At 40.3% G+C, this 15550-nt stretch overlaps 1 protein-coding gene across 1 annotated transcript in view; it reads right to left on the minus strand.

The window, feature by feature from the left end:
- LOC147361942 (ATP-binding cassette sub-family C member 4-like) overlaps positions 1-15550 on the minus strand; it is a 221769-nt gene that overhangs the window by 84987 nt on the left and 121232 nt on the right. Inside the window, 1 exon segment of the mRNA XM_086330260.1 lies at positions 8678-8757. Coding sequence (XP_086186386.1) covers positions 8678-8757 — 80 coding nt within the window.

A 15550-nucleotide genomic window follows, 5' to 3' on the forward strand; every position in this document is an offset into this window, starting at 1 on the left:
ATGGTAGGGAATGTTTTCCTATCCAAAGAAATAAAATAATTGGTAGTCCACGTGGTATTTATTGTGTGTGTCAAACACTATAAGAACTTTGTAGGTATCAGCTCTTGTGATACACTCAGTAGCCCTATGAGGCAGGCATTACTACTTTTAACAAATGAGAATATTGAGACTCAGAAAAGGACTTTAATCTCAAACTATCAGGAGATAACATCTGAGTAAGATAGAAACAGTCCCTGTCCTCATGGTGCTCACATTGTGCTCCTTGTGTTAAAATGCAAAGCAGCAGCTAACCTGCCACCTTAAAGGGCCACAGTGACTCACAGGGGCCATAATATTCAGTCACCTAAGATTAACTTAGTGAGAAATTCCAGAAGACAGAGTTACTAGAGATGAGCGAGCAGGTATCACAGGTGAAGATTCCAGAAGCCTCAGCTATACATGTAGGGATAAAGAAATGGTTAATTACACATTCAGTGTCCAGAAAAGTAGGGAAAAAATTCAAATGTTGACCTTTGGATGTAGGAATTCCTCTTTCTTAGTTTTCTACCCACAGTTAACATTTACTGAGTGCTGTGTATAGAGTCACACATTCAATATTTCTTAGGTATTAATTTATTATTCCTCACAATAACCCTATTAAGTAATATTATTATCTCATTTTACAGATGCAAATACTGAGACACAGGGAGAGGAAAAGCAACTTGATTGAGACTGCAAGGCATAAGACCTGGAGAGCCCATGTCATGAGCCATTATGACATTTTATATGTCACAAAAAATATAACCACAACACACAAACAACTTTCCACCATTATGCTAAGTATGTAAAATGTCCATTTCAAAGATTAATCATTATAACAGCAGATACCATTTACCAGATGTTTACTCTATATGCAAGGAACAGTGCTAAGAATTCCATGAACAATTCATTTAATCATCATCTTACCCCATAATGTAATTTTAACTTGGGAAATGACTTTGGTTGAAAATGATAGCTGAAAGACTAGAAACTGAACATTAGATGATGCTGACTTAAGTATACATATTTATTAGGAAAATTATGATATCATGATGTACAGCTTCAGGCAATAGGAATGCAATCAACACTTAGTGTCAGCCTGCTATGAAAAGGAGTCAAATAGGAGGGACGTGCAGATCCATACAGTCTGGGCAAAGGCCTCCAAAGTTTAAAATCTCAGTTGGATACACATCCATAGAGATCTGCACAAGGCACAGAGTCCTGGGGAGACACAGGGAAGAATATATGAACACTTTTTTGAGAATTCCAAGAAGAGACTGATAACTGAATTTCATAGGCTAGTTTAACAGAGTGGCATGAATAATTTGCAGGCAGTAAGCACGTTGATAGAAATTATGACCCAAAGGGAACTGGGATGAAAGTGTTGAGATGCCTGTCTGAGTTAACACTGGTTTTCCTGTGGCCTCTCAGCACCAGCACCTGTATCCCATGCTCGCCAGCCCAGGGCCTCCCCACCTTATCACACAGGGCAGCTGGCCCAGGCACATCTCCAAGAGATGGGTTAGGAGGGTAGTGCCTATATCACAGAGACTCGGGTTATCATTTCACAGCTCTTCCAGATCAGGTGGTGAGTGAGCAGATATCACAGGCAAGGATATCTGTGGAAACCTTTCTCAGAGAATCCTCACAACCACCTTGTGAATGAGAAAAGTAAGAGCTATCATTTCTATTTTCAGTTAAGGCATGAGGCTGGGAGAGCAAGTGGTGTCCTAAGTTTTCCCAAGAAGGTATTGTATGTCATGGAGAAAGCCAGAGATGGTTTGTACTCTTGGAATTCCAGAACCATAGCTGCAGGAAGAGGAGCCTGGAAGGAGGAGGAAACTTCCAGGACTGTGACTCTGTGGCCAGGAGCCCTGGTGAACCAAGTTGTATTATCTGGAGGGAGACCCATGTGCTTTTCCTATTTCTCTCATCTGTGCCATGGTATCAATATAAAACTCAGAATGAAGAAGATGGAATTCTGAAAGAATAAATTATAATCATAAATGGGGAAAAATAGGGCTGTCTTATCTCTCTCCTATTAGACCTACAGATGAACAATTTCTTACAACCACTGGTTTAACTGTGCAACCTGCCCTATTACAACCTTCATGTTCATGGGGAGGGGTCCTTCCAGCTCCTTCCATGTCTGGTCTTAAGTAAAGTCACTAGGAGTGTTATCAGTGGTTATCAGGGGGAAAAAAAAAAAAAACCTGCTGAAATGTCAATTAGGAAAAAATCCAAATTACACTTTAGCAGATTCACATTATTTGATTGGACAATATTCACCAGTTTCAATAATTTGTTTCTATACAATTAAAAACTAACCCAGCCTGGCAGATAACCTGAGAAACAGAAGTAAGATCAAAATGAAGGGAGTTGTGCCAGTGCTCTTTCCTTGAATACCAATTAAAAATTGGTAATTTGTTCTCAAAAGCTTTCTAGGTTAGGTTAGGTCCTTCAAATCTCATGCCCCTAAATTCTGAAGCAATTCAAATAGACTTTGTCTAAGAGTTTTCTTTCTACATAGGTCATACTATAACCAGTCTCATAGAGGATCAAATATTATATTATGTAAACATATGTATAAAATGTATAGGTTTACATCTATATGTATATTATATACATATGTATATATATGTATATTATATACATACACACACACATTTGTGAATCTTTTAATTATTGCCAGCTCTCTCAAACTCTTTACAAAAGTTGGTAGAAGGCACAAAAAGTCAACACTCTTGAATAGGGAAACAGAAGATTTCATGGGTGCAATAAGCCCATTTCATTTCTTCTTTCCACATTTCTAGGAATTCCAAGGAGCCTAATCCTAGCTACACACACAATTCTCCCCATCTGATTGGATTCCAAGCCCATCTGACGGCCCACCTCACCATGGCCAGTGCTTCTGCACCTCTGTCTCACTATGGCACAGAGACAATGATGTGTATACAAGAAACATGTTGACCAAGAATCAAGTGACTCAAGTCCTTATGCCCCAAGAAATAAGGGGAATCATTATTTTGACATGCTTATAACCAATTTGGAGCACACCATTTAAGAATTCTAGCCAAAGTCTATTATTCTATACGAATAAATGCAAAAATTCTAAAATAAAGCCACTTGAGAGTACATAGTGATTTTCATCAGTCAGAATAATTCTTTAGTTTGCAGAGAATGACAACCTACACCTAGAGCATAAATCCCCATTAGCCAAATATTGCAGTGTCTGAGACAGGGTTTAGGGCTCACTCTCTCAAAAATTAACAAGGATGGTAAGACCCTATACCTACTCTTAATCTTAGGAAAGACTAGAATATACCAACACTTTAAAAGGCTTGTGGTGAGAATTAAATGAGATCATGTATATAAAGTGCTTACCAGTCTATGCATGACAAATAGAATAGAAACTCTAAGTTTGTTATTACCAGGAGTGGATAGGTGATGTATTAATAGATTTAAGGCCCAAAGAACCTTAAGAATCCCATGAACTTGGACTCTTAGAGGCCATTCATGCTAATCACTGGAACAGCCTAGTACTATCCAAGGATGTACCAGAGCAGGTGCTGTTTTTTTTAAAAATGTGGTGATGATGTCACATGTAACAAAGAGACTGTGGCTTTTCTCTGGTCACAAAGAAAATGGACTCTGAGGTCTATGCTGTTTGAAGATGTACTTTTAAAAACACTATGACCAATAAACTTCATGCCTACTACAGTTTTTGTCCTCTCTGTATTTTCTTCTCAATTCTAGGCCTTCCAAAGACTGATAATCTTAGGAATATGGCAGCAAGTCAACATTTTTTGAGATGCTTATTTTCTCATTCCATATTCTCTGTTTCAAGTTCTGCTTCTTGGTGAGGACTTACTGTTACGAATGTTGAGCATTTGTGGGAGACTAATGAAGAGTGGTGGACCTTTGAATTAACTAAACCAAACAAGATTACTCAATGTTTCTAAAGATACAATTAATTTGACCTTTCCTATTTCATGCACAGTGAACTGGTATATTGATACCAATGGAAGCACAAGAGCTGGGAAGCTGGGATTGGAAATCAGTGAAACCAAAGTTTTCTCTCCTCATTACTGAGAATGTTTTATCCTGAATTCAGACAGCATCTATCCCTGTCCCTCTATAAGTCATGCAGAAATATGCAATTTAAAAAATAAATAAAAAACATGCAATTGATTCTGATTATAAGGGCTAATTAACCATGTGCTAAGCACACAGTGGGCCAGCCAACTTTGGAAAACCAGCCTTGGCCTAGCTTGTAATAGCACAGGAACAGAACTTTTCACAAAATCTTTTCAAAGTAATTAGTAATCACTATCAAGACATGACACTGCTTTACTGAAAGAGTGCTTCTGGGGATAAGTAGCATAGCTAAACTCAACAGGACACCTTAATAAAATAAGCTTGCAGGAAAAAAAAAAAAAAAAAAAACAGATTTATCTTTGCAGTAAAAGTACTCTGCCTCTGAGACTCAGCTTACTTCTCACTGGTAGCAGTGGAAGCCTTTGCCTATAGGCTGCACTGTGCAGATATTCATTGCTGCATTTCTATGTGTAGCTTTTGATAAATGCATTTCATTTCTAAAATGAACACGTGGAAAGTTGCCACAGCTTGAATAACTGAAAAGCAGACAGAACACAACAAAAAATGTATTCCAAATGAGCATTCTGAATGAGGAGATGAGAGCCAAGAGGACCCAACACCCTTCTTTAGAATCTCAAGTTCACAGACAAAACAAAGGCTAGGTAGAAAGTATGTATGTGGTATTTCTATCTTTTGTTTTAAAGACACTTTGAAACAGAGCAATTACCACTTGAAAAGAAATATCACTTACAAAAATAGAGACATTTTCTGAGATAACTTTGATACCTTACTCGAATTTCTGGCTTAAAGACTTTGTATCCTCAATCAGATCAGATCAGATCAGATCAGTCACTCAGTTGTGTCCGACTCTTTGCGACCCCATGAATCGCAGCATGCCAGCCCTCCCCATCCATCACCAACTCCCGGAGTTCACTCAGACTCACGTCCATCGAGTCAGCAATGCCATCCAGCCATCTCATCCTCTGTCGTCACCTTCTCCTCCTGCCCCCAATCCCTCCCAGCATCAGAGACTTTTCCAATGAGTCAACTCTTCGCACGAGGTGGCCAAAGTACTGGAGTTTCAGCTTTAGCATCATTCCTTCCAAAGTAATCCCAGGGCTGATCTCCTTCACAATGGACTGGTTAGATCTCCTTGCAGTCCAAGGGACTCTCAAGAATCTTCTCCAACACCACAGTTCAAAAGCATCAATTCTTCGGCGCTCAGCCTTCTTCACAGTCCAACTCTCACATCCATACATGACCACAGGAAAAACCATAGCCTTGACTAGACGGACCTTTGTTGGCAAAAGAATGTCTCTGCTTTTGAATATGCTATCTAGGTTGGTCATAACTTTCCTTCCAAGGAGTAAGCGTCTTTTAATTTCATGGCTGCAGTCACCATCTGTAGTGATTTTGGAGCCCAGAAAAATAAAGTCTGACACTGTTTCCACTGTTTCCCCATCTATCTCCCATGAAGTGGTGGGACCGGATGCCATGATCTTTGTTTTCTGAATGTTGAGCTTTAAGTCAACTTTTTCACTCTCCACTTTCACTTTCATCAAGAGGCTTTTGAGTTCCTCTTCACTTTCTGCCATAAGGGTGGTGTCATCTGCATATCTGAGGTTATTGATATTTCTCCCGGCAATCTTAACTGCTCTTTATTGTCCTTGTTCAACTATTACTTTTCACCTTGTTATTTATTAATCTTTTCTTTGTAAGTAACCACACCTGGCCTTATTAAAAAAAAAAATGCAACAAATACTTGTCTTCTGTGGTAATGGGCTTCCCTGGTGGCTCACAAGAAGATCCCCTGGAGAAATAATGGGTAAAAGAAAGCTGAGTGCCAAAGAATTGATGCTTTTGAACTGTGGTATTGGAGAAGACTCTTGAGAGTCTCTTGGACTGCAAGGAGATCCAACCAGTCCATCCTAAAGGAGATCAGTTCTGAATACTCATTGGAAAGTCTGATGCTAAAGTTGAAGCTCCAATGCTTTGGCCACCTGGTGCAAAGAACTGACTCACAGGAAAAGACCCTGATGCTAGTAAAGACTAAAGGCAAGAGCAGAAGGGGATGACCGAGGATGACATGGTTGGATGGCATCACCAACTCCATGGACATGAGTTTGAGCAAGCTCCCGGAGGGGTGATCCACAGGGAAGTCTGGCGTGCTGCAGTCCATGGGGTCACAAAGAGTCAGACACGACTGAGTGACTGAACTGAACTGAACCCACCCTAGTCTTCTTACGTGGAGAATTCCATGGACAGTGGACCCTGGCTGGCTCCAGTTCATGGGGTCTCAAAGAATTAAACACAACAGCAATTAACACTTTCTCTTTTTTTTTTGTGGTAATATAACATATAATTTAGTTCCTCTAGGCTATCTTTCCAGAGAAGGCAATGGCACCCCACTCCAGTACTCATGCTTGGAAAATCCCATGGAGGGAGGAGCCTGTTGGGCTGCAGTTCATGGGATCGCTAAGAGTCAGACACCACTGAGCGACTTCACTTTCACTTTTCACTTTCATGTGTTGGAGAAGGAAATGGCAACCCACTTCAGTGTTCTTGCCCAGAGTATCCCAGGGACGGGGGAACCTGGTGGGCTGCCGTCTATGGGGTTGCACAGAGTCAGACACGACTGAAGCGACTTAGCAGCAGGCTATCTTTCTGTGAGAGGTGACTATTTCTATATCATGAAATGTGCTCACAGTAAAGGGAATCCATGCCAGACACCTGGAAGGCAGAGGGAGAATCACTTACCCCGCATGTCGCTGCTTCAGACCAACCTTGACATGACTGTGTAGATGAGACACTCCTGTGCCAGGTATTACTCATGCTAACTCAGCCTCCCAATCACTGCCACATCTTTCTCTTATAAACATAATATTTCATTTAAGATAACAGGACACATTGCCTGTCTGAAAGGATCACCATCAGCCCCTATGAAAAGGCCTTAAGAACAAATAATTTCACAATTTGTATGGAAATACAAAAAACCTTGAATAGCCAAAGCAATCTTGAGAAAGAAGAATGGAACTGGAGAAATCAACCTGCCTGACTTCAGGCTCTACTACAAAGCCACAGTCATCAAGACAGTATGGTACTGGCACAAAGACAGAAAGATAGATCAATGGAACAAAATACAAAGCCCAGAGATAAAGCCACGCACCTATCGACACCTTATCTTTGACAGAGGAGGCAAGAACATGCAATGGAGAAAAGACAATCTCTTTAACAAGTGGTGCTGGGAAAACCGGTCAACCCCTTGTAAAAGAATGAAACTAGAACATTTTCTAACACCATACACAAAAATAAACTCAAAATGGATTAAAGATCTAAACATAAGACCAGAAACTATAAAACTCTTAGAGGATAACATAGGCAAAACACTCTCTGACATAAATCACAGCAGGATCCTCTATGATCCACTTCCCAGGATATTGGAAATAAAAGCAAAAATAAACAAATGGGACCTAAATAAATTAAAAGCTTCTGAACAACAAAAGAAACTATAAGCAAGGTGAAAAGACAGCCTTCAGAATGAGAGAAAATAATAGCAAATGAAGTAACTGACAAACAACTAATCTCAAAAATATACAAGCAACTCCTACAGCTCAATTCCAGAAAAATAAATGACCCAATCAAAAAATGGGCCAAAGAACTAAATAGACATTTCTCCAAAGAAGACATACAGATGGCTAACAAACACATGAAAAGATGCTCAACATCACTCATTATCAGAGAAATGCAAATCAAAACCACAATGAGGTACCATTTCACGCCAGTCAGAATGGCTGCAATCCAAAAGTCTACAAGCAATAAAATGCTGGAAAGGGTGTGGAGAAAAGGGAACCCTCTTACACTGTTGGTGGGAATGCAAACTAGTACAGCCACTATGGAGAACAGTGTGGAAATTCCTTAAAATACTGGAAATAGAACTGCCTTATGACCCAGCAATCCCACTGCTGGGCATACACACCGAGGAAACCAGAATTGAAAGAGACACATGTACCCCAGTGTTCATCGCAGCACTCTTTATAATAGCCAGGACATGGAATCAACTTAGATGTCCATCAGCAGACTAATGGATAAGAAACCTGGGGTATATATACACAATGGAGTATTACTCAGCCATTAAAAAGAATACATTTGAATCAGTTCTAATGAGGTGGATGAAACTGGAGCCAATTATACAGACTGAAGTAAGCCAGAAAGAGAGGGAGAGGGTGGGATGATTTGGGCGAATGGCATTGAAACATGTATAATATCATATGAGAAACGAATCACCAGTCCAGGTTCAATGCAGGATACAGGATGCTTGGGGCTGGTGCACTGGGATGACCCAGAGGGATGGTATGGGGAGGGAGGTGGGAGGGGTTTTAGGATTGGGAACACATGTACACCTGTGGTGGATGCACATTGATGTATGGCAAAACCAATACAATATTGTAAAGTAATTAGCCTCCAATTAAAATAAATAAATTAAAAAAAAACTAATTAAAAAAGAAAGAAAGAAACAGACTCTGTGCTCTTCCTGTGAGAACTCTAACAGGACTGTTGTTACCTGGATGAAATCAAGAAATGTCATGGGAAGCAAGTCATCCATATGCCCAGTGTCTTTGGAGAAACGATTCAAAATCCTTCCTGCAAGAACAGGACATGAGAAATTATTTATTCCCCCAGACAAGCCCTTTAAGAGAAACAATTCATGAACAAACCAAAACAATATTTTTTTAAAATTTTATTTTTAAACTTTACATAATTGTATTAGTTTTGCCAAACATCAAAATGAATCCACCACAGGCATACATGTGTTCCCCATCCTGAACCCTCTTCCCTCCTCCCTCCCCATACCATCCCTCTGGGTCGTCCCAGTGCACCAGCCCCAAGCATCCAGTATCGTGCATCGAACCTGGACTGGCAACTCGTTTCATACATGATATTTTACATGTTTCAGTGCCATTCTCCCAAATCTTCCCACCCTCTCCCTCTCCCACAGAGTCCATAAGACTGTTCTATACATCAGTGTCTCTTTTGCTGTCTTGTACACAGGGTTATTGTTACCATCTTTATAAATTCCATATATATATATATATGTGTTAGTATACTGTATTGGTGTTTTTCCTTCTGGCTTACTTCACTCTGTATAATAGGCTCCAGTTTCATCCACCTCATTAGAACTGATTCAAATGTATTCTTTTTAATGGCTGAGTAATACTCCATTGTGTATATGTACCATAGCTTTCTTATCCATTCATCTGCTGATGGATATTTTTAAACTATATGTATTTAATATATTATAGATTCATATGAAATAAGCTATTGTCAATGGTAAAGAAAGAAAATAGGATGATCTCTAAAGAGAAACAAAGTTACACCAAATGGCAGTGGGTGGGGTGTGAAATTGAGCTCTGATTTTTAAAAGAATGGTGGAAAATCTTGTGGCAGCATCAAGAAGACTTGGTGGATTTGAGAATGTTCTCTATTATTAGATCCATCCTATCTAAAGCTCATTTCAAGTGCTAAGTCAGAAAATAAACACTTGCAAAATACTTCAGTTAATCCCAATTGCTATACTAATTTTGCTTTAGTTATCAAAATTACTTTTGATAAGTGATACTTTTAAAATAAACATTATTATAATCTCTCTGCAATTTTTTCCCAGAAAAAGGTTCACAGCAACTCACATTTTGGAAAACTGTAGATTCCTGTCATTTTCACATTGAGTCTGTAATGGTTATGTCATTATTTTCACAGGTGTACCAGGTGTGACAAGCAGAGACTCATGCTTAAGCATCCAAGATCAGAGGGATGTAGGCAGGAAAATGGCAATATTGTGTAATGACTAAAGATCACTTATCATTGTTGATTTTATTCCCCTTCTCAAAATCCACAAAAACAGTATATCCTAAGGGCTGCAAGACTGGAAGATTAGAACTAATTTCTAATGAATATCTTGTCCTTTAATGATCAAATTTAAAGAAATTGAAGCTACACACACTCACACACACACACACACGACTTTGGTATAGCAACTCCTGTTACCTAGACCCCTGAATTTCTTTTATAACTGAGACTTTAGGAAGCCAGCCTGCAGTTGAGACATGGGAACCTGACCTGCTCTTCCTGACCTCTGTCAGAGATGATTTCCTCCAGAAGCCTGCACAGCAAGCCATAGCAAGACCGTGAATGAGCAGCAGCTGAGGGCTGAATTTCTGTGGCCTGAATGTGGCTCTGCTGTCCTCCACAGGGCACCTGGCTGCACAGGGTGTGCCCACGCCAAGAGCTGGAGCTGCTGGAATATTTCACCCTTGGTCAGGCCATCACAGCCTGTGTCTCAATTTTCCTGTCTCAGGCCTAGGAAATACAGACTCCAGAAACCGTCTCTCAGTGACACTTTTGCAGGCCCAATGACAACTTCTCTGAGCCTCTAGGAATGCCTGCCCTAGAGGACGAGTCTCGACTAAATGGGCTCATGCAGGTGAAAGAACTCAGTCACGATGCCATGTTAGTTACCAGGTGCTCAACCACCAATGAGATGATGACTCTGAGCCCCAGGTTTTGCAGCATCACGTCCCCTGGGAAAATCCACCAGGAGCTGCAGGAGGGTCTACTTGGTAAAATGCAGATTCTGATTCAGGAGTGCTGGGGAAGCCAGAGAGTTTGCATTCCTCCAAGCTGTCAGGCGATGCCCTATTTCCCAGACCATTTTCCGAGGGGCAAGAAATTGGGTTATTATTTAATTAGTTCTGCTTCAGGAACATTAAAATCAGATGGGAAATTTTTGCACATATTCTTATGAATGTTGTGACCTCTCTGGTCATTTTTAAACTTCTCAAAGTAGCAATTTTGAATAAAGAAAATATATGTCAAAAATGTTAAAGATGTGGTTTAAATGCTTGTAATTTGTTTGAAAATGCAACTTTTAACATTGACAAGATTCGTAAACACTACAAGTATGATTCGGCTTAGAAAGTGTTAAAGCCAGTATTGAAAAATTTTTAAGATGAAGTGAACAGTATGTAAAATCTACCCCTTTACTTTTCACCAGATGTGTGAACCTTAAAGTCTGAGAGACTAAGGGTTGGCAAAGAGTGCAAAATACAAGAACAAAAACAATGAGGAAAACCATCTCCCCACACAGTGACTACACAAATTGAACCTAATATCATCAAAAACTAAGCACTTATTCATCAATGAGCTAAGTGTAAAAAATGTGAGATGAGAAAATTCAACAGTTTCTTCCTATTCTAAGAAACATTAAGAGAACACACGGTGTTTGCAGAATATTTCCTCTGGCTTTGGGATACAGTGGGCTTCCTAAGTGGCTCAGTAGCAAAGAATCTGCCTGCCAGTGCAGGGAGAAGCAGGAGACAAGGGTTCAATCCCTGGTTTGGGAAGATCCCCTGGAGGAGTAAATAGCAACCCACTTCAGTATTCTCACCTGAAAAATCCCATGGACAGAGGAGCTTGGTGAGCTACATTCCATGGGGTGGCAAATAGGAGGACACAGCTGAGCGACTGAGCACATTTTAACTGCAGCTGTGATTTCAAGCCCACAGCCTGTAGTAATAAAGTTTTCTCAGAAGTCTCCAAATGAAATATTAAATCCTTATCATGAATTCCCTTCACACACATACCACGACTCTCATCCAAATGACATGAAGCCCCTGATGGAAGATCTCCAGAGATGTAGAGGGAAGAGGGATTCAAATTAACAGGGGAAACCCAACCAATTTTCAGACTGTTCTGTAGACAAGGCTTTCTCACTTTAAACTGAATCTTGTCTTCCTGGAAGACTCACTCTGCCCTTATAACCACACAAGGTGAATCTAATTTCTCTTGATATGACAGCCTTTCAAATACTTGAATGAAATGAATCATATCCTTTCTAGCAACTATTCCTTGATGCCTCAATGATCCTTCATAAGGCATGGTCCTATATTGTCTGCAGTCTCTTGACCAGACCCAGACAGCCAGTCTCAGTTAATGCCTTGTGCCCAAGTCTTGATTACTTTAGGGTAAAGTGGTATCACTGCCTACCCTCATCCTGCATAGCCAGTCACAAAGCTACAACCACAGTAAATTCTAGAGGCCGGATCATGTTTTGGAAACATCACTTTCATCTGTACTTAACAGGTAGATTTTGGAGAACAATTGAGCAATATGTGTAAACCCCTCTAAGAGTTCATCCCTTCTGACCCAGAAAGTCCATGTCTGGGATTACATCCCCAGGAGTCGGTAAGTGTATCAATCTGTTGAATGTGGCATACTTATAAAGTCACTAGTAAAAAATAACCCGAACAAGTCTGAAACAAGTCTATAATGTATTAAGCACAATTTTAATTTTTTCTGTCCATTCTTATTTCCCTACACTGTGTATTACTTGTGTAAAAATGTAAAGTAGACAGGGGAGGAGGGGGAGGAGGAAGAAAGGGGTGATAGGGAGGAGCAGGGGAAGCGAAGAGAGAAAGGCAAAGAGAAATGAGAGTAGAGAGGTAACCCCCCTTGAAGACCATGATATCAAAGAACCAATCAGGGTCCTCCTAACTGCTCTGGTTCACAGTTTTCTGTCTTGTCCACAAGACAGAATATCACAAAAGATGCCATTGAATTTGTCAAAATACAAATTCATAGTGATTGTATTTTAAGAACTGAGTCAATACTCTAAGCTGGACTCAGTCACCTCTAGAATTCTGACACCTGACCCACAACTAGGATGCCTCAGCTTACTTATAACCAAATTGAAATTTAAAACTTTGAAGTTTCTACATCCGGTCTTGGTTCCATTTTTTTAAGCAACAGAAATTATATATTTATATATCATAAAATATCAAGGTACATTTTTACTGAGGTATATTTTACATTTCATAAAATTCCCCCTTTTCAGGTGTACAATTCAATGAATTTTAGTAACTTTACTGAGTGAAGCAATCATCACCAAAAATCAGTTATAAGACATTTTTATGCCCCTAATACATAATGGACCATTATGCCATTTACAGTGACTCCCGATTCCCCCTTCCAGCCCCAGGCAACCACTAATCTACTTTCTTTCTCTATAAATTTGCCTCTCCAGGACATAACATCCAAATGGGATTGTACAATATGGAGTCTCTGGGTCTGGCTTCTTTCATTCAGCCTAAGGTGCCTAAGGTTTCTGTAGCTCACCAATGACATAGCATGTGTCTTTTGGGGTGCCATTTTTTTTTTTTTTTACCAAAGAACTAGTCTTAGTCTCAGCAAAAAAGACTATATCAGGTCACACCACACCTGACCTTGTGAGTAAGAGCAGATGTGTTCTGTGACTCTTCAATATTGCAAACTTCTTTATATATGCCCATGGTTAGCTTCATTAATGGTTCCTGAACCTAACTCTTTTGAAAAGAATCAGCCATTGGTTTGACAGCCCTGCAGAAAGTCAGATACCAGGAGTGCAGTGCCAAGGCCAGGCCTTGAGTCCAATGGAGTGTAGAGGGGCAGGGTGGGGAGAACAATAAAAGACCTACTGTCCTGGTGAGAAGTGGGATCTACATCCATGCAACATATTGGAAAAGAAGCACAGTCTCTCCAAAGAGGCATACCAAACATGCCATGCAAGGGGATGGAGCAAAACTGGTCCAAAGGAAAGTAGAACCTAGAGATGTTCACCAGGCTGAAAAGGATCCCTGTGTATATGAGAGAGCCACTAAGGGAGGTGGCCCAGCATAGACGGCCTGCATCATTCTACATAAACTAATTCAGCTTGGGTGAGCCTGAGAACAGGAGCTCAAGCTATAGAAGTCTGAGAGCTTCATGTTTGCTTTGTTTTTGCTAGAATTAACAAAACTTTATTGCTGTTAGAATAGGTCATCAATATGGTGGCTGCTCAAAGAAGGTTATGAAACTAAAAGAGCAACAGAAATATTAATAGGAAACCACCAGTGGAAAACCATCAAGTAATGGTCCTCCTCTGGCCTTCAGTAGCAAGAGGCCTTTAGGCAATTCATTCAACCTCCACTGAGAGGCAAATCCCTTACCTGTAAAACGGAGATGATAACTTTCACAGGATAAAAGATCATGAAGATAGAAGAGATTATGCATACACAGGTACCATCTAAATGATGAAGCAGCACATGTGAAAGGTGTTATTCTTATTATCCTTTTGGGATTTTAGAGCTTTGAGGGGCATGAAAGATAACCAGGCCTATTCATCCCAAGCTTTATCCTGGGAAGCATCTGAGATTCAACAGAGATGCCTTGGAGAATGAAGCAGAAGAAGTGGAGGAAAAGACACCCCATATGTCTCCTTTATTGCCCATCTCCTCTAAATAGAGCCCTGTACGTTCATCTGGATGTTCACTTAGAGATGGCATTTCAAGAAGGGGTTCTGCAGCAAACAGAAATATTCAAATCCTTTTGTAGACCAAGCTACTGATGATGGAGGAGACAAGGTCCCACCTTGCTCAGGATGATGCAATAGTATTAAGCATACAATATTTTATCATGAGGTGGGTGCTACTGCCAAGCCATCCTGGAATTTCCACCGAGCAGAAAGAGGAGACAAGGAACCTCCCTTCTCAGGGCAATTTCCTGCAATATCATTCATTGCCTCTTATTGTCTCTAGGGATAATGTCCACCTAACCTCCCATCACTCTTGGTTGTATATCCTTATTCTGATGAAAGACTCTTTTCACTCCTCTGTTTACCCACGAAGAAGGTCCTCAGTCCCCACCCACTCTGTCCAGATCTCAACCTTAGCCCTTTCTCCTCCTGAGACTCTTGCTGACAAACATAGCTCCCAGGAATCTGCCACTCACTTGAACTCCTTTATCTTTATTGGACAGGCTTGGAATAACTGCTTTTCTCTCAGGAAACCTCTACAGCCTTGGTCACAGCTAATGGACCAAAGTACCAGTGGTCCTAACCCATGACTAGCCACCAAGTCATTCTGATTTCCCCTCCTGAGAACTATAAGGCCAGGAAAGAAGCAGGAAAGTGGAGCAGAGTCATCACATCCAGCAAAGAAAACAGGGGTCTTGGGAACAGGCAAGCATCCTGTGACAATGGCTCCAATATCCATGAGGACCCCAGTTCCTAGCTTCAGGAAAGTAAGCATTGCTCCAGCTCCATGAGACACCCATTTCCTTTCCATCAAACCCTCTGCCTTTGAACTAACCTGGGTAGATTCTGGCACTAGCAACCCCAAAGCCTTGACTAGAACAGTCACCACAGGTACAACAAAAGACTGTGTGCTAAAATTAGTTGGGGAAATGAAACATTTGTATAAAGTTAAATTTTATTACTACTTAGAAAGAAACTTTTAATGAGAACCTTTTTTTATGAGGACTACAGAGTTTTGTTACCTTAAAAGCTAGCAGAAATACATCTTTTCTTGAAACTCAGATCTAATATTTTGAGCATCAATGGTCTCATTGTTTGTTTGTTTGTTTGTTT

This window comes from Bos grunniens, chromosome 12 (genome assembly GCF_055505025.1).
Source record: "Bos grunniens cultivar Pamir isolate PY7600 chromosome 12, Bosgru_T2T1.0, whole genome shotgun sequence".
NCBI lineage: Eukaryota > Metazoa > Chordata > Mammalia > Artiodactyla > Bovidae > Bos > Bos grunniens.